General features: G+C 49.5%; 4 protein-coding genes across 9 annotated transcripts; 2 read left to right on the top strand and 2 right to left on the bottom strand.

Moving 5' to 3' along the window:
• Positions 1-491: 491 nt before the first annotated feature.
• VPS4A (vacuolar protein sorting 4 homolog A) lies at positions 492-8557 on the top strand. 2 transcript variants are annotated; one of them, XM_053399866.1, is made up of 11 exons: positions 492-759; positions 2986-3097; positions 3935-4082; positions 4735-4796; positions 4970-5089; positions 5175-5331; positions 5724-5872; positions 5996-6077; positions 6753-6972; positions 7726-7866; positions 8108-8557. In XM_053399866.1, the coding sequence occupies exons 1-11, from the start codon at positions 739-741 to the stop codon at positions 8207-8209; spliced, it is 1314 nt and encodes a 437-aa protein (XP_053255841.1). In that variant the 5' UTR covers positions 492-738; the 3' UTR covers positions 8210-8557. The 2 variants fall into 2 exon arrangements, with proteins under 2 accessions (XP_053255841.1, XP_053255843.1); XM_053399868.1 differs by lacking the exon at positions 492-759 and adding an exon at positions 886-1000.
• A 2023-nt stretch (positions 8558-10580) lies between these two features.
• On the bottom strand, positions 10581-18700 carry COG8 (component of oligomeric golgi complex 8). 4 transcript variants are annotated; one of them, XM_053399859.1, is made up of 6 exons: positions 18217-18700; positions 17816-18023; positions 16008-16841; positions 15181-15349; positions 14685-14885; positions 10581-10979 (listed from the first exon to the last, which is right to left on the bottom strand). In XM_053399859.1, exons 1-6 carry the CDS (start codon positions 18567-18569, stop codon positions 10834-10836), a joined length of 1911 nt encoding a protein of 636 aa, XP_053255834.1. In that variant the 5' UTR covers positions 18570-18700; the 3' UTR covers positions 10581-10833. The 4 variants fall into 4 exon arrangements, with proteins under 4 accessions (XP_053255834.1, XP_053255832.1, XP_053255833.1 ...); XM_053399856.1 differs by lacking the exon at positions 10581-10979 and having other exon boundaries at positions 14360-14885; positions 18217-18657; XM_053399857.1 differs by lacking the exons at positions 14685-14885; positions 15181-15349; positions 16008-16841; positions 17816-18023; positions 18217-18700 and adding exons at positions 11660-12252; positions 13030-13128 and having other exon boundaries at positions 10581-10991.
• A 110-nt stretch (positions 18701-18810) lies between these two features.
• Positions 18811-21543, top strand: NIP7 (nucleolar pre-rRNA processing protein NIP7). Of its 2 annotated transcripts, XM_053399871.1 has the most exons (5): positions 18816-18969; positions 19651-19737; positions 20495-20633; positions 21066-21206; positions 21322-21543. In XM_053399871.1, exons 1-5 carry the CDS (start codon positions 18914-18916, stop codon positions 21439-21441), a joined length of 543 nt encoding a protein of 180 aa, XP_053255846.1. In that variant the 5' UTR covers positions 18816-18913; the 3' UTR covers positions 21442-21543. The 2 variants fall into 2 exon arrangements, with proteins under 2 accessions (XP_053255848.1, XP_053255846.1); XM_053399873.1 differs by lacking the exon at positions 19651-19737 and having other exon boundaries at positions 18811-18969.
• A 479-nt stretch (positions 21544-22022) lies between these two features.
• On the bottom strand, positions 22023-27219 carry TMED6 (transmembrane p24 trafficking protein 6). Its single transcript, XM_053399869.1, has 4 exons — positions 25840-27219; positions 23869-23995; positions 22886-23037; positions 22023-22531 (listed from the first exon to the last, which is right to left on the bottom strand). Exons 1-4 carry the CDS (start codon positions 26152-26154, stop codon positions 22298-22300), a joined length of 828 nt encoding a protein of 275 aa, XP_053255844.1. The 5' UTR covers positions 26155-27219; the 3' UTR covers positions 22023-22297.
• Positions 27220-27408: the final 189 nt, after the last annotated feature.

Below are 27408 nucleotides of genomic sequence, written 5' to 3'. Positions count from 1 at the left end.
TCATCTAGTCCAACCCCCTGCAATGGGGGCTGGAATCCACCACCCTGAGATTAAGAGTCTCATGCTTTTATCGACCGAGCTATCCCTTTAGTCTACCTTTTTCCTGCCCTAAATCTTCCACTATTCAGCTTCAATGGTTGTTCACGGGTTCGTCTATCTAGTGCTATAAAAGAGGGATAATTTCCCCTCTCTATTTTCTTCATGAATTGCACAAATCTGTAAACTTCGATCACATTTTACTGGCCTTTTCTCTAAGCTATCCCCCCCCCCCAAATATGTGTTATTGTTTCCTGCTACTCTAAGCAAAAGGTCAGAAAAGGAGACTCCCCGCAAATTTGATAATGCAGCCATAACTCGGCCATCATTCAGCCCCCGAGGAGGGGGCAGCCAAGACAACCGGGAAGCCGAAGAGAAGAAGGGAGAGCCCGGCCGGCCTCCTGAGAAAGGGGCTCGTGGGAGGCGGACAAGGGCGGACCACCTCCGGGCTCTTCCTCCATCCCGCCCCTGCATGGCGTCGCGGTTCCTCGGGCCTCCCTTTCCCCTCCTCTCCGCCTCCGCCTCGCCTGCTGCTGTTCCCGGTGCGGCCTGCAGGCGGCAGCCCAGAAACCGGCCCGACTCTCCTCAGCGGGGCTCCCGGTGGCCGCCTCGTACGAGCCCGGAGGAGGGAACCAAAGCACAGCAGCCTCGGCAGCCGCAGCAGCAACAGCCGCCACCCCAGCCCCAGCGGGAGGAGATGCGATGACAACGTCCGCCCTGCAGGTACCGGCCGCGCCGAGCTGCCTCGCGCTCCGCCCCGGCTCTGCGGCCTACGCCGAACCCCGGCTTTGCGGCCTACCGGGCCTACTGGGGCGGGCCTTGAGGGGCGAGGAGGGGGCTCTCGCCCCGAGGGGTCCACGCGGCAAAGCGGTCGAGGAAGCCGGGCTGAGGGGAAGCGGAGGGTCTTTTGGTCAGAAGCTCCGGACTCTTCCCCCGCCCCGCTCCCAAAATGGCCCCTGTTTTGGTAATAAGGGAGCGGGGGGACAACCCCTCTCGCTCCCCAAAATATCTGGTCCGTGGGCGTTGTTGCTCTCATCCACTCGGAGAGGGGAATAGAAGGGGAGGGTCGTTTGAGTTTGCTAATTGAATGTGTTGTTTTGTGAGCGGACGCTGAGGAGGGAGAGAGAAGGGGCCTCCTGGACACCTGAGCAGGTGGGGAGGGAAGCCTGGAGCCTCCACCGGGGGCTGGGGGAGCTGCCTTGGTTTGTAAGGCAGAGTGAGTTATTCAGAGGAGGCAAAGACCAGGAAAGGCACACAACTTTAGTCCTACTCAGAGTAGACCTGTTGGGCTTACTCAGCGCATGTCATTTAGGCCCATTTATTTCAGTGGGTTTACTCTGAGAAGGCCTTGGGCGTAACCCATGTCTACATGCATATGCATAAGTCATCAAAATGATGCACACACTTCAGTGCCTATTTCCTAAACTAACTGCCACCCCTCTGATCGTGTTTTTGTTATATAACCATTTATAGAAAGATAGTTGCCCTCTATCAAAAGATGCATCGCAAGTTGTATTTTCCAGGGCTAGAAATCTCTGAAACCTTGAGTTTTGAAATGCACTCAGTCCTGAGCAGAGGCTGGTTTTTAGGTAGTGGGCAGGTATTTCCAGGCTGGCCCTACTTTCTGTCAAGGGAAATCCTGCTGCCTTGTTCTGTAGGGAAGGTGCTGGGTGCTGATGCACATATCTTCCTGGGAAGAACCTAAGGACCCAGAGGTATCAAACAGTATTATTGGGACATTCTGACAAAATTGGGAGAAGTGCTTCATCCAGGGTGTGGTTTGTAGCCCATTTGTGGGAGGTGAAACGGAACTGAAAGGAGCTCAGTACCCTGTTTAGTTAGCTTATTCAGACATCAACTGGAGAAGTATCTGTAGTATACCCGGGAAGTCCTTGGGAACAGCCAGTTAGAAGCAGCACACAAGACTTTATTGTCTTTTATGGCTTGGATGATTTTCTTTCCCAGGTGACATGTTCAGCGGGTGAGGTAACAGTCCACAAGGCCACCCCTGTGTGAGATTCACTCCCTCATAATATTGACATTGTGTAGTATGGTGATTAGGGTGTTGGTCTAAGACCTGGGAGACCAGGGTTCAATTCTACACTTGGCCATGAAGCTCACTGAGTGACCTTGGGCCAGTCACCAACTCTTAGCCTAGTCTACCTCACAGGGTTATTGTGAGGATAAAATAGGCAAGGAGGGAATGTGTATACCATCTTGGGCTCCTTGGGGGGAAAAGTGAGATATAGATGTAATAATAAATAAACCCAGCACATTTCCTCTTTGCAGTGGGAAGGTGACTCTTTCAGCAGCTGCTGTGCAGTACCAATTCCTGCCCAAACTCCTTTAGGGGTCAGCAGCAGTTCTAAGCTATAAAACAGCGCAGGAGACTGGCATTCTCCTTGTGACCTTTGCCCTGCTCCGCAGCATCTAGCACGCAGGCAATGCCTTATACCACCTGCTGGCAATCACAACTGTATACAAATCTGCTTCTTTGTGGTGGAATTTGGACTGGTTTAAATCCAGACAGGCCACCCTGTTTGCTTGGTTCCTAAGGCCTAGCATCTTAATCAAACCCCTCTTCAAAGGCCCAGAGCCTCCATCTCTATCTTACTCAGTAACTGCTTGCTTTATGGTCCTCAGACTGGTTAAATCCCTGTGCGATTGATGACAAAGTACTGCTCACCAGTTTGCAAGAACAATAAACATGTGTAGAAGAAGGCACATGCCTTAAATTTCTAACTCTCTCCCACCTTAAATATTTAGATAGGTACTTAGTCCTTGCCGCACCATTTTCTCCTGTCTCTTGGTTACGCCTCAGCAAGCATTTAAGAGTCTTAGGGGTTAGTACCAAACTTAGAGCCTCCTGGAATTCCCAGTGCTGTGAATTTTTCTAGCTGTGATTCTGATGTGCCACCATGAAACTTGAGCCAGGCATTTGCTTTCCAGAAAGCCATTGATTTGGTCACAAAAGCCACAGAGGAAGATAAAGCAAAGAACTATGAAGAGGCTCTGCGTCTCTACCAGCATGCGGTGGAGTACTTCCTTCACGCCATCAAGTGTGAGTCTGTCTTGGGGGTGGGAGGCTTAGTGGGAGCTTTTACGTGACACTGGGAGTGCTTACAAGGACCTTGCTCAGAGCAGCAGCTTCCTTTGCTTTGCTTGCTGTGCGGCTGTCAGGGGAGACCCAGGCTTGTTCAGTGCTCTGTGGTGGTAGCCCATTTGTTGGGTGATGACATCAGGGAATCTGAAGACAAAGTGGTGTGGAGAAAGTGGATAGAAGTAAGTTTTTCTCACTTTCTTAATGCTAGAGCTCAGGGATTGCTCCAGAGTAACTGATTGGCAGGAGAGGCAAAAGGAAGGACTTATTCGTTTAGAGGTATAATCCATATTTAGAATTACCTGCAATGGTTTGGTGATAGCCGCTGGTTTAGACGGTTTTAAATGAAAGTTATACAAAGCCACTGGGGATGAAAAGTGTCCACCAATGGTTGTCAGTTATTGTGATGATCCTGTGGAATCTCTAGGGACAGAAGCAGTATATGCTACTGAGTGCCAGTTCTTTGTGGGCAACAGTAGGAGAGGACTGCTCCCTTCCAGTCCTGCTTGTGGGCTTCCCAGAGGCAACTGGCTGCCCAGTGTGGGAACCAGGATGTTGGACCATATGGACATTTTCTTGGCATGGCCCAGCAGGGCTGTTCTTATGTACTTAAAGTTCTCTGTGACATGCAGTCAGTAGCTGGTAGCTACTGTGAGCAATTTGCATCTAGGATAAGTGAGCCTCCAAGCTTGTTTCCCCACCACTGAATCTGGAAAGTGCTGCTGCAGGGAACCCTAGTCGGATGGGGGCAGGCTGTCCAGGGAAGCTCTTCCTTACCGCTGCCTGTTGCCCTTGCAGATGATGCTCACAGTGACAAGGCCAAGGAAAGCATCCGGGCAAAGTGTGCACAGTACCTGGACCGGGCTGAGAAGCTGAAGGATTATCTGCGGACCAAGGACAAGCAGAGCAAAAAGCCTGTCAAAGAAGCCCAGAATGACAGCAAGGGGTATGGCTTAAAGGGTTGGCTCCTCAAAGTACGGTGTGGGTGGGGGGAAGAGATTGGGTGAGGAAGTCATAGAGGCACTGTTAGCCCAGCCTTGCTTCCATTGCCCTTTGCTCTGTGTCTTTGTGTGTTTATGCAAGTGCAGATAAGTTAGGTACAGTTAGGTTAGGAGTTAATACAAGAATAAATGAAATCTCAGAGGGTAGGGGAAGGGGAGGTTCAGTGTCCTGCCTTGCCCCAGAAGGTGGGAATGGGATCAGATCATCAACTAAGAGAAAATCCATCAAACAATTCTTTCCTTAATCTCAGCAACCTCCTTTAGGTGATGTGGAACAGCTCTGCTCTTGCTTGATCCCAGGCCCTGCTGGTAGAGCACTGTGGGTTGGGTTGCAGGTGACACTGATGTGTGGCTGGTCCTATCTTGAAGGTGGAGAGGATATGAGGATATTCTTTGATTTCATGTGTAGTTGAGGCCAGGTGTCTGATGGGAACTGGGAGAGACCTGATTCTCTGAGGAGGTGGTTCTGTGTTGCTCATCCTCCCCTCATGCAAACTTTGCAAATAAGCACCAGTTGGAGTAGGCATGAGTTGGGGAGTCCTCCTGCCCCTGATGGCACTGCCCACCCCATATCATTTGATGCCTCTCTCTCTTCAGGAGTGACAGCGACAGTGAGGGCGACAATCCTGAGAAGAAGAAGTTGCAAGAGCAGCTGATGGGTAAGCCAGTTCTGAGCAGCCCCTGGTCCCTGTGATTGTTGCTGGCTCTGTAGAGACAAGTGCAGCTTTCTGAAGGTGGGCTTGAGGTGTCAGGAGGGTCTAATGCACCCCTCCTTGGCAGGATGGGAGGGAGTCAAGTGGGCTCTATTGGGCAAATTGCTTTCCCTCTCCAGGTGCCATTGTGATGGAGAAGCCCAACGTGCGGTGGAATGATGTGGCTGGGCTGGAAGGAGCTAAAGAGGCCCTCAAGGAAGCGGTCATCTTGCCCATCAAATTCCCTCACTTATTCACAGGTGAGAATCTGGGCACCTCTGTCCCCCTGGGCATGCTAAATGTTGTGAGGGGTGGATGAGTCCATTTCCTCTCTCTTTGCCCCAGGTAAGCGCACTCCATGGCGAGGGATTCTCCTCTTTGGCCCTCCTGGTACTGGGAAGTCTTACCTGGCCAAGGCTGTAGCAACTGAAGCAAGCAACTCCACCTTCTTCTCCATCTCCTCTTCAGACTTGATGTCCAAGTGGCTAGGGGAGAGTGAAAAGTGAGTGACAAAATCCATGGGGGAAGTGGGGGAGGGAGAGAACCATCTCTCTCACTTAGGAAAGTGGGGCTTGGTCAATGGAGTGGAATAAGATGTTCCTATTAGCGTATGATGGGGGTGGTTAGTGCCCCACCCACCCAAGCTGAACTCCAGCTCACCATAATCCCTGACCATTGGCTGTGCCCCAAAGTATCTGGGGTGGGGAGACAGATAGAGGCGGGGCTAGAACTGTGCAAAATGGGTGTCTATGGAAGGCTTTAGATTTGCCGCATTTTGCCACAGTTGTTTGGACACAGGCTTGGTTTGTAGTCTTTATTTTATGGTTCCTGTCATATGTGCCAGTGGCCTCCAATGGCCCTTCCCTGAGCTTTCTGCTGTGCCTTTTCCTTTAGATTGGTGAAGAACCTATTTGAGCTGGCCAGGCAGCATAAGCCTTCCATCATCTTCATTGACGAAGTGGACTCTTTGTGCGGCTCTCGCAATGAGAATGAGAGTGAGGCAGCCCGCAGGATCAAGACGGAGTTCCTGGTACAAATGCAAGGTGGGTAGACAGAGCGACAGGAGAGAGACTGCCCAAGAGGACCCTTTGCACTGGGGAGCATCTGGTCTGCCTCACTGCCTTCCCCAGTGTGGACTGACAATTTGTGGCTTTTTTTCTTGACAGGCGTTGGGAATGACAATGATGGCACTTTGGTCTTGGGTGCTACCAACATCCCCTGGGTGCTAGATGCTGCCATTCGGCGAAGGTGGGTGATGCCGCAGGTTTTGCTGGGGCTCCTGCTGCCCACATGGACAGTCTTGTAGCCTCCAAAACAGCAAGAGGTCTCTCTGCGCCCTGGTCTGAAGGGCTGTTTGCATTTTGTTGAGGAATACTTCTGTTTCATCAGTTGTAGTGTCTGCAGGGGCTTATAACAGGACTAAAACCAGCAATATATTAATTTTTATTACATTTATATCCTGTCTTTCTTTGAAGGAATAAAGGGGGTGTTCGTGGTTCTTCTCGCCCCCACTTCCATCCCCACAGTGACCCTGTGAAGTTAGGCTGAGCAGATAGTGACTGGCCCAGAGAGCTTTATGACTGAGTATGGATCTGATCTCAGGGTCTCCTCAGACCACAACTGCATGCTGTCAGCAAAACATAACACAAATCTAAATAAACAAACAAACCACACATATTTAAAACAACATTTAAAAAAATCTGATCAAAGGGTGCTAATCTTCATCAAAAGTCTGTGCAAATAGTAATGTTTTCAGCTGACACAACATAGCCAATCAGTTTGGGGCTGGGGGGAGGCTGCCATACACCTCACCTCTCCACATGGTTGAATCGAAGCAGAAGCTTCATAGGCGTGGGAGGCAGCAACTTCTTCCCTCTCCCTTTGGGGACGGACTGTCACATGTGCGCTTGCATTTGCACATAGGTTTGAGAAACGTATTTACATCCCGCTTCCCGAGGAGCCGGCCAGGGCTCAGATGTTTAAGCTGCACCTTGGCAACACGCCACACAGCCTGTCAGAAGCCAACATCCACGAATTAGCCCGGAAGACTGACGGCTATTCAGGGGCTGACATCAGCATCATTGTGCGCGATGCCCTCATGCAGCCTGTCCGCAAGGTGCAGTCAGCCACGCACTTCAAAAAGGTGAGGACGGCATTTCCTACAAGGGCTGTGCCAGGGCAGGCTGGAAGGTAGATTCCCCTTGCTTGGCCTATCCTGTTGTTGCTTCAAGGCTTCTGGGGAGTGAAGCAGCAGAAGATTCCACCTTCTCAATGGACTCAGCTGCTCCACTTCCTTTCCCAGGCAGGGTCATGTGACATTGTTGTCTAGCCCTGGGCAGGCAGAGGCAGTTCCTCCCTGGTTCCTCTCCTACCTCACCCAGTATCCGAGCAGCTGCACCTGCCTCTCTGTATTTGTTCTTCTTCACTTTTGTGTACCTGGTGCTTATTATTTTACATGGACGTCCTGCTCTTGTTTTGGGAGAATACTCAAGCAGTTTTTGAGGGGCTCCCAGGCATTCCTCTGCTTTAATAATGTCACGGCAACTTTCATAAATATATTTGAGAGGATTAAATTAAACGCTTTTGGTCAAATGAGACTTCTGACTCTCCAGTTGCTGTGGATTACGTAATATGTGATGTTGGGGACTGGCATTGTGCTTCTCTTGACAAGTGTCCCTGCAGTATTCAGATGGCTGTTGCTGGATGGATGGCCTACCTGTACCTTCCAAACAGAGTGACTAGTGTACTTGCAGGGGGACTGACTCTTTTTTCCACCTGCTTCTGTCTTGCATTGCTACTATATCTGTCCTACCAGGACCTAAGAGTTTTGTGTTCAGCCTGCCCCCACCCCCCAGGAATCTGCCATATCAGTGTGCTGTCTGGGTCTTTATTGCAGGTCCGTGGACCATCCCGCACCAATCCTGGCACGGTGGTAGATGATCTGTTAACCCCTTGTTCCCCGGGAGATCCTGGTGCTATTGAAATGACATGGATGGAGGTACCTGGGGACAAGCTTCTGGAGCCTATAGTCTGCATGGTGAGTGAGGTCCCCTGACTTTTTCCTGCCTGGACCCTCTTCTTTCTGAGTCCCAGGCTTGTTCTCCTGTGTATTTGATACATACTCTGATGTGCGCCAAGCAGCTATGGGTGGCAGCTGCAGGTTTGGAAATGCCCCTTCCACATGACTGTGAGGAGTTTCAGCTCCTAAAACCTTTGTGGTTTTTGTGACCAAGATGCATGTATACCCCATCCCTGAATGTCCTATTCTGTTTTTGCAGTCGGACATGCTGCGCTCACTGGCCACCACCCGCCCCACCGTGAATACGGAGGATCTGCTAAAGGTGAAGAAGTTCACTGAAGACTTTGGCCAGGAGGGCTAATGCTGTGCCTATGAGGAGCAGCGGTGATGGGGGGCATTTTACCACGGACATGTGTGTAGACAAGGCCCTTTGTGCTGACAGTGGACTGTGCCAAGCAGAGGTTAGCATCCAGCTTACTACTGAATCTGTCTCTGCTTGGGGCACCTGTTTGGCTGGGGAAGGAAGAGGATGAGGTGACACAGCCTCCATTGCTACTCTGGGAGATGGACACAAAGGGGAGAAGGCTGAGCCCAGCCCACTCTGGTTTTTTCCCATCCAGACATCCCTGCCTTCATGGTTGCTCTTTCATTTCCCCCCTCTAACGCTGCTTGGCTTGTTTATATACAAATAAAAACAATCCGAAACTTCCACTATACCGCAACCCTTTTTTCCTGAGACCCCTTCCAGCTCCTGTGGAAGCAACACCTGGTGCCACCCCAAAGAGAAAACCGAACTGGCTTCACCTAAGGCCATTGCTTACTCCTTGAAATCTGAAATGCTGCACTTCCAAGCTTGAGCTGAACTTTGAAGAGTGTGGCCTTCTTCTGGCTCAGCCAAAGTGGCAGGAAGCTCTCCAAGTGAGAAATACACTCCAAGGCTTAACTAATGCTCAGCTCTCTCCTGGAGTTGAGGTACTCATGTTGGAAGTGCTGTCCAAGAAGCTTACCTTGCCAAGGCCTGATCTGTTGCATGGTTTGAGGTACGGTATCTGAAAATGTGCTCTGCCCCACAGGATGCTGTGTTGCTGCAGAATTTATTGCCCTTCAGCTCTGTAGCGTTTTGCATGTGTGGCACAGAAAAAGCAGAAGGGGAGCAGAACAGGGATGAGGAGGGCTGCAGCTCCAAGCCCCTCAGCCTCAGCCTCAACCCAGCAAGCCTGCTGCTTCTCAGAAAGGGATGACGTCTGCTCTTCCAGCTGTGGCACAAGAGGTGACATACTAAGGAATGCAAACTGGGCACCTGTGAGCACACAGGTGCTGGCAAAGTCCTGCAAAGGAGATGGAGCTTTCCCACCTTTGCAGCTGCAGCATGTGGGAGATCTGCCTCCCATTCCCCCCCCATGGCTCCTTTGCTCACGGTTGGGCCTCTGCTGGTGTGTCTCTGCTGCAATCTGGGGCTCTAGAGTGTCTTTTTTAAAAATCCATGCCATGGGGAGGCAAAAGGCTCATTTATTCCACCCCATTGGCTCTAGGCAATGGCTCTTGTGGAGGAGGAGGCAATGCTAAAGCATAGGCTTCTACTTACAGCAGGGTTTTTGCTTCCCTGAAGGTAACTGCTGATTTCTAATTCAACAAATCCACCTTTCTCGGCCACTAAAGCTATCTTCCTGTGCTTTAGTCTTCTTGTCTTAGTACTACTGAGGAAGGCATGTAGGGGAGGGTGGGAGCTCTTGGTCTCTAGAAATTCAAGTGAATAGCTGTGAGAACCTCTTAACTGTCAAGGGGTTTAGCGGCCTGAACACCCCCTGCCCCCTTTCTTGTCATGTGTACATAATTTTGAGTTGATTCCAGTGTGGGGAGGGACAGTTTATGGAAGAATAAAGTGTTGAACTATTTGTCTCTTATATATTCAGCTGATTTTTTACAAGCAACATACAATGGTACAATTTGTTTCACAGTTTCTCTACAGGAGATGAAAGAAGAGGCAGTCTCCTTTGTTCTGCTTAGTCTTAACTCCTTCCCACACCACAGATGCAATCCACATCCCTACAAGCTGAAGGCGCTAGAGCCTTGAGGCCAGCAGCTCTGTGCACAATTTAGCTAGCTAGGAGGAGGTTGTAGGTGCATTTAATCTGTAAATCTCTTTAAGAGGTTTTATTAAAATCAAGAGGTTTATTTTATGAGTTGACTATGTTTAATTTCTATACTGCTTAATCTATTAAAAATATCTGTAAGCGGTGTACAGAAGACTGAAGCAAAAACAGACAACTTAAAACATTACTAAAATACAGTTACGTATTATGTTGTGAAGTAAAACATGGCGAGGTATTACAGGTGAAGAGGTGGTCAATGCTTTTTTATTGTGAATTGCTATGAAGTTTTAGTTGGTGTCTGTTGCTTTTAACAAGTGTTTGCCCACCTTCCCACATGCTACTTCACTAGTCAAGGTAGAAGTTGGAGAAGGCCATCTCACAGGATCAGCCTTGCTTTTTCTTCTTGAATTTTGCCCCCCCCCCAAAAATGAGCAGCTGGAGAGAGGCCCCATTAGTGGATGATCAAGTTGTTTAGGGTTGGTTTTGAGAGGCTCTATTTGGAGCTTCCACTGGCTGAAATTGGACAAAGCCATTTTTCTTCAAGGTACTGTACAGTGCACTGGCCAAGAGAGTGGCATGCAGTAGTTGAAAGATACTGAATTGCGACCCTTTAACAGCTTCTGCTTTCTTAGTACCCCCCCCAAACTCCTGCAGCACCATGTGGGGTGGGGGCAGGGCATGCTTATGTCTAGCTTACCTGCCCAGCTTCCACTCCTCATGCCACAATTAGGGAAAGTAAAGATGACAAACAGTAAAAACATCATTGAACCCCCTCACATTGGAAGTGTCCACCTTCTCTTTCTATTGTCGCTTTCACTGGTTTGGACATACTTAGGAACAGCAGGCAGAGAAAAAGTGGCCTCTCTCTCCCCGCCCCCCTGGGGCCAGTCCTTCACTCATTTAGCTGTTCCCACTGCAGATTCACAAAAGTTCTGCTGTCCATCTTGTCAATATACAACACACCCTGCAGATGGTCCATCTCATGCTGGATGATGCGGGCTGCCCAGCCACTTGCCGGCCAGCTAAACTGCTCCCCGACTTCATTCAGACCTGGGGAAAGGGAAAAGAGTAACTCCAGTGAGAAATGCAGCTCTAGAGTCCTGCCATGCCTTAATGACTCACTCCCCATAAAGGAACATGTATATCTGACTGAACTTTCCCCAAGCTGTAGGCCCAGTGCAGGCTCCCTGCACCCAGAGAATATCTACCTGTCCCTGCTTTTTGCTGGCACTTATTGAAACCAGCTGTCCCCCTCAGTCCTGTCAAAAATTAGAAAAGTGAGACTTAGGAAAGATTCCACAGCAGGACAGCGTAAGCAAGCAGGAGAAACTGATGCTCCTGATGTTCTACCCACTCACTCTCCCCATTCCATTTTTCATACATAAATTGTCCCTTGCTACACCTCCTGTCTTCAGTCACACCAAATAACAGAAAAGCAACATGTGAGTGTGCTACTGATGAAAGGCTTTGGCATAAAAACATGCACATTTTGACAGGCAGTGTGGGAAGAAGTTGTTTGGTGCCATGAGTTTGTACTTAGCTACGTTCCCACAATCGGAATGCATAATGTAGATTCCCGTTTGCATTAATAACACCTCATAAGATCAACATAGAGCCAAGTTTGAACACCTGAGGCTCGCCACACACTTATACCAGCTCCAAAACTCACACCTCATCCAAGTGTGTTAAAGCTACAAGGAATAACATTGCCAGCTTACCGGAAACTGCCACGGCTTGGTATCTGGCAACGCAAGCAGAGAATCCACTGATGCTTTTACAGCCCTCAGGGAAAGAGACCAGTTGGGAGTCCAGCACCCTCATGGATGGATTCACTACCACATGCAGGGGGAAGGGGGCCATCTGGCAAGCCTGGCGCATGCTGGGGGTGTGCTCATGAAAGAGCCTCTCAGGGAACTCCGCCACAAAGATCTGGAGTGGCACACCTACTTGAGGAGCACTGAGACCCACACATTGTTCTTTCCTCATCACGCGAACCAGAGTACGGATGAGGGTCTGCACCTCACTACTGGCAATCTGTGAGGGCTCCACGGGGGCAGCCAGGGAGCGCAGAATGGGGTCCCCCACCTGGCAGACGTGGCTGTAGGGTGGGGTGGGAGGTTTCAAGACTTTGCGCCGCAGATATTGCCAATAGGTGCGCTGCTTCTCTGCCGGAGAGGAACAAGTGTGGCTGCAACTTCTGCATGGTAAAGGTGCCAGGAAAGCTCTGTTCCAAAGGAGGCTGTCCAGCATCCAGGCCAAGCCAGGCCTTAGCCTACAAACTGCCATAATTGTGCTTCAGCCACAAAGCCATCTGCCCAAAGAACAAATAAATATAAGATGAGAAAATAAAAATAATGCAAAGACAACAGGTGCAAGCACTCCCAAGGGTTACTGCTGGAAAGATTCTAGAGTCAAAGGGTGGCCTAGCTAAGATCACTGGGAGGGGAAGGGCTGGAGGCTGGCGCTTGGGCAGAGCATCCGCTTGGCTTTTGTATGGTCCCAGGTTCAATACCCAGCAGTAAGGGCTGGAAGAGAGACACAGAAACCCAATAGCAAACCCTGGAGAGCTACTGCCCATCAGCATAGCCCATACAGAGCTAGATGGACCAAGGATCTGTCTACTCCGTATGGCATTGTCCTGTGACTCTGCAGATGGAAAAAGCGGGCTTCTCTGCAAAAGAAATACAGAAAGATTCTAAGATTTGCAGCAGCAAAATTAGGAGGCGGAATGTTCTGTACCCCTTCCAATTAAATTTTGGATACCTCTCTTGTATATATTATCATCATCTATTTATTTCCCTCCAAGCAGCTCACATGGTTCCTTCCCACCGATATTTTAATTCTCCCAATAACCCGGTGAGGTAGGGATATGCTGCGGGAGAATGAAGGGTCCAAGGTCATCCGGTGAGCATCATAGGAATGAGCGGAGGACTTGAACTCAGCTCTCCCAATGCACTCTTGACCAGCAAAAGGCCAGAACTCTGCTGCTGGGCTTCTACCTGCAGGGAGGCTCGTTCTAATTTATTTTAACATCGAGGAGGGTTTCAAAATGTGGGTTCCCCACCCGCAACCAGGACCTCAGCCCTACCTGACTCCAAGTCTCAAGTTTCAATGAGGCCGCCCAACTTCCTGTCTTGCCAAACCACGCGGAGAGAGGAAACCGGAAGTGCCCGTGGATGCTGGGAAATGTAGTTCTCAAAACAAAGAACGGTACCACTCCGTGGCAGGCGGGGTCCTTGCAGACGCTTTAGGTCAGCTTCTTCCATAAGAGGATGCGGTTGTGTAGCAAAGGGGAGAATAAGATCCCTCTTAAAGTGACAGGTTTTCCCCATCATATCATTGGTGCAGCTGCCTCAGGCTCATCTGCTTCACCTCAGCCCTGCTGCTAAAGTCAACACCAGCAAGTTTTAGCCCTGAATATTTGCTGCATTTCCACAGATGCACCCCTCAACTACCTGCTAGGGGGGGAAATCCTTCCAACCAATCTAGACAAAAATTGTTCTAGCCTTTTCTGTGCAGAGACGTAATCCAATTAAGACTCCCTCACACTTACCTGCTACCTTTTTAGGACTCCTAGACACAGTCCATCCTTCTCTCCTTGCCTCCTGTCCACTTTGCTTAAAATCCACCCCCCCAAAAAAAACCCCCCCGAGAATTTTGAAGCATTCAAAATCTCACTCACTTGCTCTCCTGGGCCATTTTAACTTGCCCTGGTGATGGAGCTGTTGTTTTAAATTTGTTTATTTCACGTCTACTAAAGCTCAGAGAAACTAGGATCTAAACTCTTCTCCTCCCTGTGGAATGCCCTCCCTTTAAATGTCAAGGAGATAAAGAACTACAGAACTTTTAGAAGACATCTGAAAGCAGCCCTGTATCAGGAAGTTTTTAATGTTTGATGTTTTACTATGTTTTATATATGCTATAAGCTGTCCAGAGTGGCTGGGGAAATCCAGCCAGATGGACAGTGTACAAATACAATTATTATTATTATTATTATTATTTAAACCTCATTTCTTGGACTTCAACTGCAGATGATCTTGGTGTTGGCTAGCAGGTTTCCTCTTCCTGTAGCACCAACTAAAGTAATTACCCTCGTCTGAAGGGACAGCTACAACCCAAAGCAGTTGGTAAGAAGAGTGGGATTCCCACACTCAGCAAGTTGGACTTTCCAAAGAAGAAATTCATACCTAGTCTGAGACATCAAGGGAAAGCTGGCAGACACACATTTTATTCTGCAGCTTAAGGCATCAGGCAATTCCAGAGGAGAGGAAGATAAGGATGACAGACGAGCATTTTTGGTGAATGGGGAGGCCCAGAAAAAACTGGTACTGACTGATACCTAAAGCAACTAGCCTCGGGAGAGAAGATTCAGGGGCCCACTCTCTTCACAGTACAGCATAGTGAGGTACAACACAGAGAACCAAACAAGCAATCAAGTTTATTCAAACCCTGATCCACCTTCACCAAAATTCCTTCCTCCCAGTGTCCACACCCAACTTCCTTCCCACCAGAGCAATGAAAGCTCAACTCAGTTTGTCCTTGAAGTGCTGAAGTAGAACCCAAAACCAAGAGCTGTGCCTGCCCATGGCAGGAATGAGTCTCTCCTCAGTCAGGTTCAAGTGTCATGGAACCCCGGAAAACAGGCAAAATCCAGTGAAAACTATTCTAGAGGAGCACTCAGCAGCAAGGCATCACCAGAAGCTGCACTGCTCTCTTCTGCTTCCAGAACAGGGACTGGGGCACTGGGATCTGCCTCCTGCCTGGCATCAGGGAGTTCCAAGTCCAATGGAGGAGGTGCTAGGCTTTCTTCAGTCAGCCTTTTCTCCTCAGACAAGGGAGATACAGTCTCTTTCTCCGGCAGGACTGAGGCCAGGAGCTCCTGAATCAGCTGCTCATCCACACAGCCAAGACTGCCATATTTGTGCAGCTGTGTTGGGGGAACACCTAGCAGTAAAAAAAGAAAATATATTAAAACGAGAAGTTAAAATCTTACATCAACCCTAAGCTAGAGAACATTCCTTGTACTACTGCCAATTCTCTCTCTCTCCCTTCCCCTGGCAGTAGCCTGAACTGTTGAGCACAGATTTCAATGACTTGCAGGCTTACAAGGACCACCACCAAGCAACCCCACCCCACCAATGTGCTGTTCACAAAGTCACAAGCAGAAGCCACTCATCCACCACAGGCCAGGGCTCAGCTGCAAGCTCCTTCCCCACCAAAAGTATTCAAGCAGCCATACCCAAAGTCTGTGCAATTTGTGCTGGGGGAAAGAGGAGCTGCAGACAACGGTTGAGGTAGGGCACCAAGTCTTCCAGAAATGCCATGCAGAAATGAATGAACAGCTCTTGCTCTCGGCTGCTGAAGGCCACAGCCTCTGCCCGGTGGAAAACCAGAATGACCTTTGTCACCTGCAAAGAGAAAAAGAGAAGCTAGAATTTCTTGGTTTGGTGTCCAAGTGGAAGGAAGGGACTGCAGTACTACTTAGCATGCTAGCCTCATCAAATGGTCAAAATAAAAGCCCAGCTAATCGGTCTGGGACACACCCAGAAGCTGAGTGACAAGATGTCACGTACTACCTTATAGAGCAGGGACTAAGAAACTTTGATCTCTCAAGTGCCACAGTCTCCTGGCAGGCAATCCAGCAGGGGCCATTTGGTGACTATGGCTGGGGTTAGAGCTAGTGGTGAGTAGGTTCAGTAGCCAAAACAGGCGAGGTCAACCACTTTCTCTCTCCTCTCTCTCTCTCTCTTCCAGCCCACCCAAAGCAAGCACTGATTGCTGTTGTCAGATGCCTGAACTGGTTGCTTGCAAAGGGCCTCTTGAAATAAGCCAGAGGCCCATCCCTGAACAGACAGACAGCAGCAACATCAGAGGGAACAAGCATAAACTCACAAACATGACCTGCCAAGTTGCTGAAAAGGGCTAGGAAACTCCAAGGAGTATAACTAAAGATAAGGCTGCAAGCAGCTAAAACTCTGCTGCTAGCAAATTTCTGTCCTGTCACCTAGACATCTGGAGCATTTTTAATCCAGCCTCTTGGTGCACATGAGCAACAGAGAGCCCCACCTGGCCAAGTGCATCCTCCAGGGTAGCCGCCACGTCTGGGGCAAGAGCCACAGGGCAGCAGAGGCGCAGGTCGTTGAAGGCTACCAGGATGTTGTTGAGGAAGCAGGCAAGTGGTGGGAAATCTAGCAGCACCATGGGGGGCTGGAGGGTGCCTGGCTGGGCAGAAGGAGCCACTGCTACAGGGATGGTGCTGCTGCTGCTGCCCAAGGCAGTCGGCACAGAGATTAGCGTGTAGGAGTTCATCTCCTCCTGGAATTTGTTCACAGCTTCCTGCATGGCTCTCTTGAAGGTGACCAGTGCCACCCGCTGAAATATGGGGATGAGCAGGCCCCGGAAGTCCGCTCCAACACGGCTGAACGAGAGGCCAAAGTACATGCACTGGCCCAGCAGGGAGTCCAGGCGGCTGCCCACACCGCGCTGCAAGTCACGCTCAAGCACCAGCAGGAACTGGGAGACCTTCTGCAGGACCCACCCATGGAAGATGGCACTTTCATTGAGGGTGTCCTGCCCAGGGGGAGGCACCAGCGGCTCCTCGTCAGCAAAAATGGCACGGTACTGCGTGACAATGTCAAAGAGGTGCACGCGGCAGGCCTCAATGGTCTTGGTAATATGCACATAGGGGTCGTCACCAGGAACAGCAGCAAGGATAGAACGTAGCCAGATGTCCCGTGCCTGCAGGAAAGTAATTCGTAGCTCAGCCTCAGTGAAGACATCCATGCAGCGAAGGTAGCCAATGATGCGCAAGCAGGCTGGCAGCTGAATGTTGGTGCGAAGCTGCTGGATCAGCTGCGTAAGCATGAGCTGTGTGGACTGGCGCACCTCTGCCACTATGCCCTGGGAAGGAGAAGAGAGACAAAATAAACTTCTGTTACCCATGGTACCCAAACCATGCTGATCTCAATACTGCACAAACTATTTTATTTTCACTAGAGTCCTTATGGTCCATCCATGTGATCACTTAAGAAAGGGTCTACAGGTCACTGGTAGATATACCTGTTTGATATACTAGATATACTCTGGCTGCCAAAGTAGACAATATTGGGCTTAGTGCACAGTCAAACCTGGTATGAGGTAACTGCATGTTATAATGATGTGTACTTTTGGGAACTTTTAAAGAGGTATAACTTGCTGTTATCCTGAGTTCCTTTGGGAGGAAGAGTGGGATATGAACGTGGTAAATAAATAAAGTGTTGTGACCTTAAGAATGCATTCTTCTTTGCAGATGGAAGAAGGGCTTTACTGGATCAGAACAGGGCCTGCCTCATCTCAGCTTTCTGTACAAGAATCCCTGCAACTAGCAAATTAGACATTAGCCAAGAGTTGTTAGTCAGTGATGGGGTGTGATCTACCTTCTATCTATCCCTGCTTTACAGATTGCACTTAAAGAGATCAGTTGCTTGTATCCTGCTCTTGTTTAAAATCAAAGAAATAGATCCCTACAGCACATGCACAAACCCTGGCTGCAATAAGCAACATAAGCACTTAGTCAAGAAAAAAGGCAACAAGAGAAGAAGCCTCAGATCCAGAAATATTCTGGCTTCTACAAACAGAACATGACAGCTCATGATGGCCCAGGATTGTGGGCCTCGGGTATCACCTGGATCAAACTTAGGAAACCAGCACAGAAGCCACACTACCTCTGCCTCTGTGAGCCATGGCAGAGAAAACAAAGGCAAAGGGTTGGAGATGCCTTTCTTCGCTAAGCTTTTGCTCAGGTCCTGAAACTCTAGTAGCAAATGGTTGGGACCTACTATCACCGTATGGCTTAAGGCAGCTCTGGCACCTGCCAGGCTCTAACATGTCTGCACCTGGATGACAGGGATGGTGGCATGCTTCTTCTCCAGGCGGCGGACGTAGGACACCAGCTCCAGGGCCTCCTCGTAGTAACTGTTGCGGACGCAGGTGTCCATCAGCTGGGGGATCTCCAGCACTTCCAGGATCTCTGTGTGGAGGTTCAGAGTCAGGCTGTTCATACGGCGGTTCTGAGCGATCTGTTCAGCCTCCTGCATGAAGTTCCTGGAGGCAGGAGCAAAAGAAGAAGAAAGCAGGTTAGGCCAGGAAAAGCAAAGGGGGAAGCCAGCCAGCCCCCTCTAACCCACCCATTCCAATGGCAGTGAGTTCCATAAGTTAACTGTGGGGCGCCCCAGGATTATTCCTGCCCCCAAAAGGAGTGTGGCGGCAGCCTTGGCCTCCAACTCCTCCTGCTCACCGGCAGGCCTCGGCGAAGGGTGGGAGGCGGCCCAAGAGGCGGTCGAGGCCCTGCTCGATGCCACCGAAGCCGCGACGCGTCTCAGCGGTGCATTCGGCGGAGCGGATGAAGGTCTTGTAGTGGGCGAAGGCCAAGGCCCGCGTCTGCGCCCCGAGCTGCGCTCGTTCCTCCGCCAACCGGCTGGGTTCCCTCCGCAAGGCCTCCAGGCCCAGCCCCGCCAGCGCCGACAGGTAGGTCGCCAGCTCCGCGTCCCCCGCCGCCAGGGGCGGAGGCAGCGGCGAGGTCGCCCCGCGGAACAGCCATGCCAGTAGGCTCGCTTCCTCTAGGTCCGCCGAAGGCTCCGGGGCCGCCATCGGGCCTCCCTCGACGTGGACCAGGAAATGATCGCTATGGCAACCGGGAGGCCGCGCTAGCCAGAGGCGGAGGCTAGTCCTCCGTGGCAGATCCGGGTGCCGCTCTGCCCGAAACCTCTGTGTTCGTATGACGTGACCGGGAGGTCACGCTCCGACATGAAGATCACTTGCACTCTATTGTGACCATAGACATATTTCTGTGTGTCAGCCTAGAGAGGGAAGAGCCTATGAGTGTGGGACACCCGAACTTAGTTTGATGTTGCAACTTCCGCTTCACGTCTTTGATCCGAGGCTTCCTTGAATTGGAACCACGCGGGTCTCCGGCGTCTGTCTCGGGAGGTGCGATGCGGCCCCTCACGGAGGAAGAAACGCGCGCGCTCTTCGAGAAGCTCTCCAAATAGTAAGCGGGGTGGCTGTGGTGGCATTTGTGTTCTCTGGGTTCATTAGGCTTTATGATTAACCCATGGAACTCACTGACACAAGATATCCGGATCCCCACCCAATGGACAGAGGGAATTAGAGAAATCAGTGAAGGAGGGGAAGTCTGTCTCTTGCTGTTGGCCCAGAAAGTAAAATGGAAGCGTCATTGAACCATAGCGGTGGAAGATACCGCAAAGGTCCTCTAGAATCTAGCCCACCCCAATGGATGTAGAGAATCACAACATTATAGGCAGGCAGCAACCCATGCTCTGCTGCGAGGAAGGGGACACCCACCTTCCCATACAGACTGTACCAGTGTGGAATAGCTCTTCTTAATCTTCCACGGAATACCACTAGCTGGGAGACAACAGCAGGAGAACTAGATGGGTCGTGTTTAATGCAGAAAAATAATTACAGGGATTATAGGGAAGTCAGTATAATAGTTTAAAATTGAAGTCTTCATATACAGAGGCAGTATGTCTTAGAAATGGCTGCTGTTCTCCACCCTGCTTGCTGGCCCCCTGCAGGCATTTGACTTGCTTTTGCCAGGAGGAGGAGGCTGAACTAATTGGGCATTTGGTCAAATCTAGCATAAGAGGGCTGCTCTCATGTTTTCTGGGGACTGGCTGACAGTGTGTCTCTTTATTCCAACCTTTTTAAGTATTGGTGAGAACATCCAGCTCCTGGTTGACCGGCCAGATGGTGCCTACTGCTTCCGCCTGCACAAGGACCGTGTCTATTACCTCAGGTGAGGAGGCCCTACATACACCCTGGGGCATGTTATTAACGTTAACACCTTCATCCATAACACACATTAAGTAAAAATAAAAGGATGGATCTTTGAACATGTGTAAGGCTCTCTTCCTCTTCCAGAATGTACCCACGTCTTTGTGAGTGGGGAGAAGAGTAGAGGCATCTATGGGGGAAAGGAAAGGGCCTGTTTTCTTTTGTAAGATGCTGCTTGTTCTCACTACAGAGCTGCAAGGTGCTGGGAAAGAGATCTTGTTTCCCTTGTGTTTTTAGCAGCAGAAGAGCAAAAGATGTAAAAGGAGCAGAACTGAACTAAGGGAAGCTGTACTCATGGACAGTCTTTCATATGCAAATGAAGGACAGAGAGGAGGGACTTGGTCTCATAATTTAACTCTGAGCTCCCGTCTTGTCTGATCCAGTTTTTGGCACATTTTATCACTTCCAGTGCAAGTGCACCACATTGTATTTGGGGACCAGGAGTGGCTATAAGGTCTTTCTTGTTTTAGGGTTGCTTGGATTAAATCCCCAAACCTGCCTTTCCATCATCTCAGTATCCCCAATTTGGTTTAGGTACCTTAAAGCTTCTCCTCTCCCCTATGGAAGCATATGACCAAAAAGCCACAATATTGGCTGCAGGTACTTGGAGTGTGCCTCAGGCCACAGCATGGTTTAGTGATGCTCTGATGGTGACTTTGGAGCTTCTGAATCTGGAGAGACCGAGTCCTAATGATAAGTCTTTGCTTTCTGTTTCTTAGTGAGAAGATTCTGAAGCTTGCTACAAACATCCCCCGGGAGAATCTGGTGTCTCTCGGCACCTGCTTTGGAAAGTTCACCAAGAGCCAGAAGTTCCGACTCCACATCACTGCCCTTGATTACCTTGCTCCCTACGCCAAGGTAAAGATGGCACAGAGGACCATTTATTTGAGGGGCACTATCCTACCAAAATAGGTACTGCTCTGGTGGGAAGGTAAATGGCGTTTCCATGCGCTGCTCTGGTTTTGCTAGAAGTGGTTTAGTCATGCTGACCACATGACCCAGAAGCTGTACGCCGGCTCCCTCGGCCAATAAAGCGAGATGAGTACTGCAACCCCAGAGACGTCTGCAATTGGACCTAACGGTCAGGGGTCCCTTTATCTTTACCTAGCCTTCCAAAAATGTCAAAACACCTCTAGTGCTGTGTGGGGTGGGGACCTGCTAGCTGTTTATTGGGAAGGAGGGTATTTTTTTTCCTTGTGCTAATCTAAGGAGGACAAGAAAGGGAACCCGTGTAGTGGTACATTTAATGTAACTCAAAGAGGATATCTCTCATTTTTTTTTCTCATGCAGTACAAAGTGTGGGTGAAGCCTGGGGCAGAGCAGTCCTTCCTTTATGGGAACCACATACTGAAGTCTGGCTTGGGGCGCATCACAGAGAGCACTGCCCAGTACCAGGGTGTGGTGGTATATTCCATGGCTGACGTCCCCCTGGTGAGTGACACCTAGTGGGTAGGTGGGTTGGATGGTTGGACCCGAGTGAATTTGAAGTTAAGACAATGCCCCTCCAAGGTCTTAATGCCTTCCTTGTTCCAATTGACCTTCTTAGGGCTTTGGAGTGGCAGCCAAGTCCACCCAGGAGTGCCGGAAAGTGGACCCCATGGCGATCGTGGTTTTTCACCAAGCGGATATTGGAGAATACATACGGCATGAAGAGACGCTGACATAAATGGCAGGGCAGAAAGCCCCAAAGACTGACTTTCCTTCAGATAGAAGCTGCAGGCTTTCAACCAGCCTGTGCCCCTTTTCATGCAGACTGTGGAAGGCGCAACTGTGTAGGTTGCTAAACTGCCAGCAAAATACCTGTCTACCTCCTGATGGCCACAGTGAGACTGTAGATGAGTCACAAAACTCTGGGATGTAGTTGCAGGCCTGGCAGTTCTAGGGACACAGCTACAATTCTGACACAGTAAAGCTATTTCATTTTTCTCCTTTCATTGTCTTGATTCATCTGGTGTTCATGGAACTTGATTACATTAAAGCCTCTTTTATTTTGCCCTGGGCTTTGGGGCTGGGGAACCAGAGGTGTTTTACAAAGCCATGGAGAACCAAAAGCTAGAAGTTCTCTTTTCCTCTCACCTTCCCTGCTGCAGCTGCCTTTGCTTCCAAGCTGGCTGCCTCTAAAGGAAGAGGAAGGAATCTTGTGTTTGGTGGTGGTGGAGATCGTGTGTGTCTGCATGCGCACCCCCATTTACTAACTATGCCCTTAATGTACCTCTTGATCAATGTAAAAATCTCACATACCTATGCTGTGGTTGCAGCAGGACTCCCACATTTTGAGTCATGTTTATTTTAACTTGGGGCAGTTTCAAGTCAACCAACCCCCTGTGGCTCCTCTGGAAGAATACTTGGATTTTTCAGCCAACACCCCTCCCCCCACCAAAAAAGAAGCTGCACCAGCAGGGGGACATGCCCTTGCTCTCCTTTGCTGCTTGCAGGTATTTAGTCGGTTGGGTGTTAAGAGGGTGGCAAGGAGAGAGCAGTTTGGCTTTTCAGCCTGGCATAAATAGCCTTCTGAAGCAGCCTCAGCACCGTGGCTTGTTGGTGGCTGTGGTGGGCTGTGTGGTGAAGAGGCGCTTGAGGAAGTAGAGTTGCAGGACACCAGAGAGAACAATGGCCAGGCTCTGGGCCGCTGACCACCAGTTCACGTAGTTGTAATTGGACTCCAGAAGGAAGTAGTCTGAGGTGCTCTTCATCCGACTAAAAGTGTAGTGGCGCCACATTTGGAAAATGCCATTCATCAGTTTTTTGGTGCTCTCCTGTTAACAAAAGAGTGGAGCAGGGAAAGCTATTCAGTCCCAGATGTCTGTCCTTGGCCCTGCTGTGGCTTTGAACAGATACTTCACTTAGGCTACAGATTGCTGCTCCTGGCAACCGGCTGTCTGGCCAACCATGGGGAGCTTTTTCCTTCACAGCCTGAAAGGAAAGGATGCCTGTCCTTCTCCCTAACAGCTGTCAGACTCAGGTGGGTAAAAAATTAAGTAAAATATCCAGGCTGCATCAAGCATGAAGGAGATCATATCTGTCCCATTTCTCCCCAGCCCTGGAGGTTCCAAATAGCTCCCAGCTTTATCACTGCTACCTTATTTATTTTTAGTTCTTTAATAAGTTACCTCAATTGCATCCAGTGTGTCGTTAAGTCTTTTCCTCTCAGCTTCTTGTGGAGTTTGTAGATCAAAGCCCTCATAGAAGACCCCAAAGTTGAGGTAGACCTGCACGGAGCCAAAGTGGTTGTACCGATTGCTCAGACAGAGCTGATAGAAGCCTGCAAGAAAGAGTTAAACTTGTGCCAGGTGAACCAGCAGCATTTAAGGCCTTCTGGTGTTGGGTGTGAGCAACACAATTTGAGTTCAGGTCTGTAAGAGAGAGACTGAATGTGCCCCTTTCTTGAGAAGATAGCCTACATTTTAAAAGGGATAGCTGTGTCATTTAAAGGTAGCTTGCTTGGCCCTCGTATGCAATAATCCGATTACAGTCAAAGTTTTTCTGGGATTCCCTGGTTGTTGTCCATCCCTCTAAAAAGAAAACATAAATGGAGGAGTAAGATGGGGTGGCAGGCAGCAAGGGAGATTATGCTTGTGCCCATCTAACCAATCTGCTTTCAACTTCCTTTTGGGGGAATATGAAGTGGTCCAGAGAGAGAAAGAGCCTGTCATTCCTAGAGTGCTTTCTGAACATCATTCATAGTTATACTAGCCCCATATCTTTGGGGAAGGTGGTAGGTGTGTCTCATAGAATATAAGAAGCTGCCTTACACCAAATCAGACCATTGGACCACCTAGTTCAGCATTGTCTAAACTTGTCTAGACATAGTTGGAATTGAATCTTGGGTCTTCAAATCTGATGCTCTCCTGCTGAGCCATGGGCCCAGAGGTTTTTCCTCCTGTGAGGTTATAACTAAACAGAGGTTTTCTATTTCAGAACCCAGCCTTTGAGCACCCACTTCAAGGTGGCTTTATGGGAGGAGAGTCCGCAATGGGGGACGTGCTCACTGCATGTTCAGGATCACCTATTTTGCTTGGAGGCTGCACCTGGGCCAGTTCAGGGAGTCTAGAAAGCACTCTTGATATGGCTGTGGGTACAGAGAGAGAGGCACCTGTTTCCTTGGTTTGGAAGTTGATCTGTCCCCGTGTATCCTGGGAGGTGCCAAGGTGGACCCCATTGGGGTCATTTGCAGTTGCCAGGATGTGTTGGTCATGTCCAAGACCTGAAGACCACTGCACCTGAAACCAAGATAGGATAGGGATAGGACAGGCCACGACAAGAAATGGGATGGCATTGGTAATGCTATAACCATGTTACCTGCCACTTTCTTGTTTTTGGTTTCATAGATGCAAGAGCTGATCTGTGCAAGTATTCAGCTACAGAAGGCAAATGGAGCTGCTATTTCCATATTGGAAGGCATGATGTACCTATCAGTTATGCTGCTGGTGTGTACACACACACACACGGCAAGGAGAGTTCTCGCAAAAGCAGCAATTTCATGAGAGAGTATGCACAAAAGATTCAGACAAAACAGTTTAGTCATTGGACTCTCAAGGCAACAGGTTACATGCTGAATATGTGTCTTCTCCACAAACCTCTACAAGCAGATGATGAGACAGGAATTGCAGTTGTCTACAAAGTTCCCAGTGCACTTAGTGTAGGAGTGGGCAACTAGCAAGTTGACCTGCCACCACCAGCCAACCCACTTCTTGTTGGTAGCCCTTAAACCCTGACTTGGTGGGTGGCAAATATATGCGATTGCCTTACCCTCCCACTTTCAGGGTTTGGATGCTGTGCCTGGAGGAAGCTGAGCTATTTCCTTGAAACTGGCCCATGCAATAACTCCACATTTTTGTTTTAGATCCTTGCTAAGAAACAAAAATATTCTTCCTTCCAATCTCAACTAGAATCAACCAGTCACGGTGCCAGCTGAATCACACTCCTGCCTCCAGCTCCTGCGTCATGACTGGATTTACAGCATGGTCATGGTCTTGTTCACCTTCAGAGCAATCCAGTTTACCAAGAGGAAAGTGGAGTTGAAAGTTTCTGGCTTGAGGACAAGTGCCATGACAGGAGACTGCCACGGTGCTTGTGCTGACCTACCATTGAGGCTGGATTGTCAAGGCAGTTTAGAAGTACAGTGGTACCTCAGGTTAAGAACTTAATTCGTTCCGGAGGTCCGTTCTCAACCTGAAACTGTTCTTAACCTGAAGCACCACTTTAGCTAATGGGGCCTCCCGCTGCCGCCGCGCAATTTCTGTTCTCATCCTGAAGTAAAGTTCTTAACCTGAGGTACTACTTCCGGGTTAGTGGAGTCTGTAACCTGAAGTGTTTGTAACCTGAGGTACCACTGTAAAGAGTTTAAGAAGCAGGAAGGCTCCAGTTTTATAGCTGGCACCTGAAGGGAGGTCTTTGGCAGAGACCTCAGCATTGGCAAACCCAAGAGTGAGAGAAGGTTCCTTTCAGGAAGTCCCTAAATCATCTTTATGGATAAATGGCACTTCTGGAAAATCTAGAATCTAAAAAGCACACTCAGCAATGCCACCAGCCTTCCCCGTCCATGTAACCCTTGTACTTTCCATATGTTTTGGATTACAATGCCCCTCAGCCCTTCCATCATGCAGGCTAGGGCTGGGTATTCTCAACTGGGCAAGATAGTTAAACCTGAGCAAGCTCTTTAAGGTGCAATGAAAGAATCTGGCTTGACTATTGATACTTTAGGGGTTCATGACAACCAATAAGATAATGCAAGATTCCCAGTTTGCATTCTGGGGGATGCTGGTTACAAACATAGGAACTTGCTTTATGCTAAATTGGATCATAGGTCCAAACTAGTTTGTTATTCTCTCAGTTTGACGGACAGTGGCTCTCCAGGGCTTCATCCAGGGAAATTTTTCCAGCCCTCCCTCAAAATGTCAGGGGTAGAAGCTGAGACCTATATGCCAAGCAGATGCTCTTCCCCAAGCCAAATCCCTTTCCCTGGTTCTGCTGCTACTAGAGAATCTGTCTGCTCATTACTGTCCCCCCTTGACCACAGCACAACCCTTGGATTTTGTGCAGCACCCCCTCCACCGGCACCCACCTGATAGCTAAAGTAGAAAAAGCCGCTCTGATGGGCAAATTGCCAGAAGCACTCTATGCTGCCTGCAGGGATGACAATGCCAAAGTTGTACTGGTCCGCCCCACGGAAAAGAGGCTGGTCGCTGGAACTACTCAGAGGTTCAGACTTGCGGGCTTGGGCAAGTTCCAGCCCCCCCACCAACAAGCCCACCATTGCAGCCACAGGTAACACTGCAAGCATCTTGCCACAGGGAAGGTAGCTGAGCTTGGTTGGAGGCAAGTGCCAGAGCTGGAGTCCAGCATGCTGGCAGCTGGTAATCATTAACTCCACCCTCATGCCCTGTGTTTGTACAGCTTGCTGCTGAATCAACTCTTCATTCCTCAAGGAAGCAGTCAATGCCTTAAGGACACGCGGAGTGAGCTCACTGGAAAGAAGTTCCTCCCCCTACCTGCTGCTTGCCAGATTTCTTGGACTGCAATTCCCATCAGCCCTAGTCTCAGATGGTTGTGCTGATGTAACCTGTAGTCCAAGAGATCTGGAGGCTAGGGCAGGCAGGGGTAAAGTGTTCCTTCAAGCACAAGCCTCTTGCAGCAGTTGAGCAGCAGAGCACTAGGTCCTGTACAGGTGAGGCAGCCAAGGGGCAGACAGAACATTGATTCCTCACCTTTCCTCCTAAGATCTCCATGTGGCATACCTGGTTCCTCCAACACCATCTTTTTCATAACCACCACCCTGTGAGGTTGAGAGGGTGCCTGAACCAGGCTGACCCAGGGAGTTTTCCTGCTCAGTGCTTTGAACCTGGCTGGAACCAGTCCCTCATAGCCTGACATTCTGGCTAATTCAACCACCACACTGGTACTCTTTGCTGCAGGTTTCCTGTTGGGGCATTTGGTTGGCCGCTTTGAAAACCAGGTGCTGGACTAGATGGGCCCCTATTTGACCAGATTATTCAGCTGCTGCAGGGCTCTTCTGATGCTTTTATGCTAAAAGGCAACAGGAAATGCTCATATCTATTCTGTCTTAGATGAAGGCAGGTTACCCAACAGCAAAAAGCACAAAGCGATCAAATCTGCTATACTAGAGGGTAAAGCAGGTCACACTTTCATTACTGCAACTCACACATACTACATTTTAAGTCCCAAGACTGCAGTTTGATTTAAATAGTATCTCTTTCCTACTAAAGCCCTTTGTTGGGAAAAACTGCCCTAACTAGTTTGCCCTTTTCTTTGCCCAGAGTGTGGCTGCATTCCATTCCACCCACTTCAGCGCAAATCCTTCTTGTCTCCTTGTTACTCAAAAGTTCTCCCAAAGCACAAACTCTGCTTGCTTGTAGCAGCTGGTGCTTGAAGGACAAAGTGTGTATTGCAGGAGGAAGTTTTCCCAACAGCTGAGATAAGACAGGGGGGCACGTGGTGCATGGCTCCATCCACGCTACACAATCAACCGCTTCTTGGACTCACAGAAGCCAGCATGTCCTCCAACACATTTGAAGTTCAAGCAGTACTACCAGCTAAAAAAAAGAACAGGAAAAACAGTGGTGACGGGAACAGTCTGCCCCAATGGGAGAACAACTAGCAACACCTTTGTCCT

Source organism: Podarcis raffonei, chromosome 8, assembly GCF_027172205.1.
Source record: "Podarcis raffonei isolate rPodRaf1 chromosome 8, rPodRaf1.pri, whole genome shotgun sequence".
In the NCBI taxonomy this organism is placed as follows: Eukaryota; Metazoa; Chordata; class Lepidosauria; order Squamata; family Lacertidae; genus Podarcis; species Podarcis raffonei.
The sequence above is the reverse complement of the archived record's forward strand: the minus strand, read 5'-3'. Positions and strand labels throughout refer to the sequence as shown.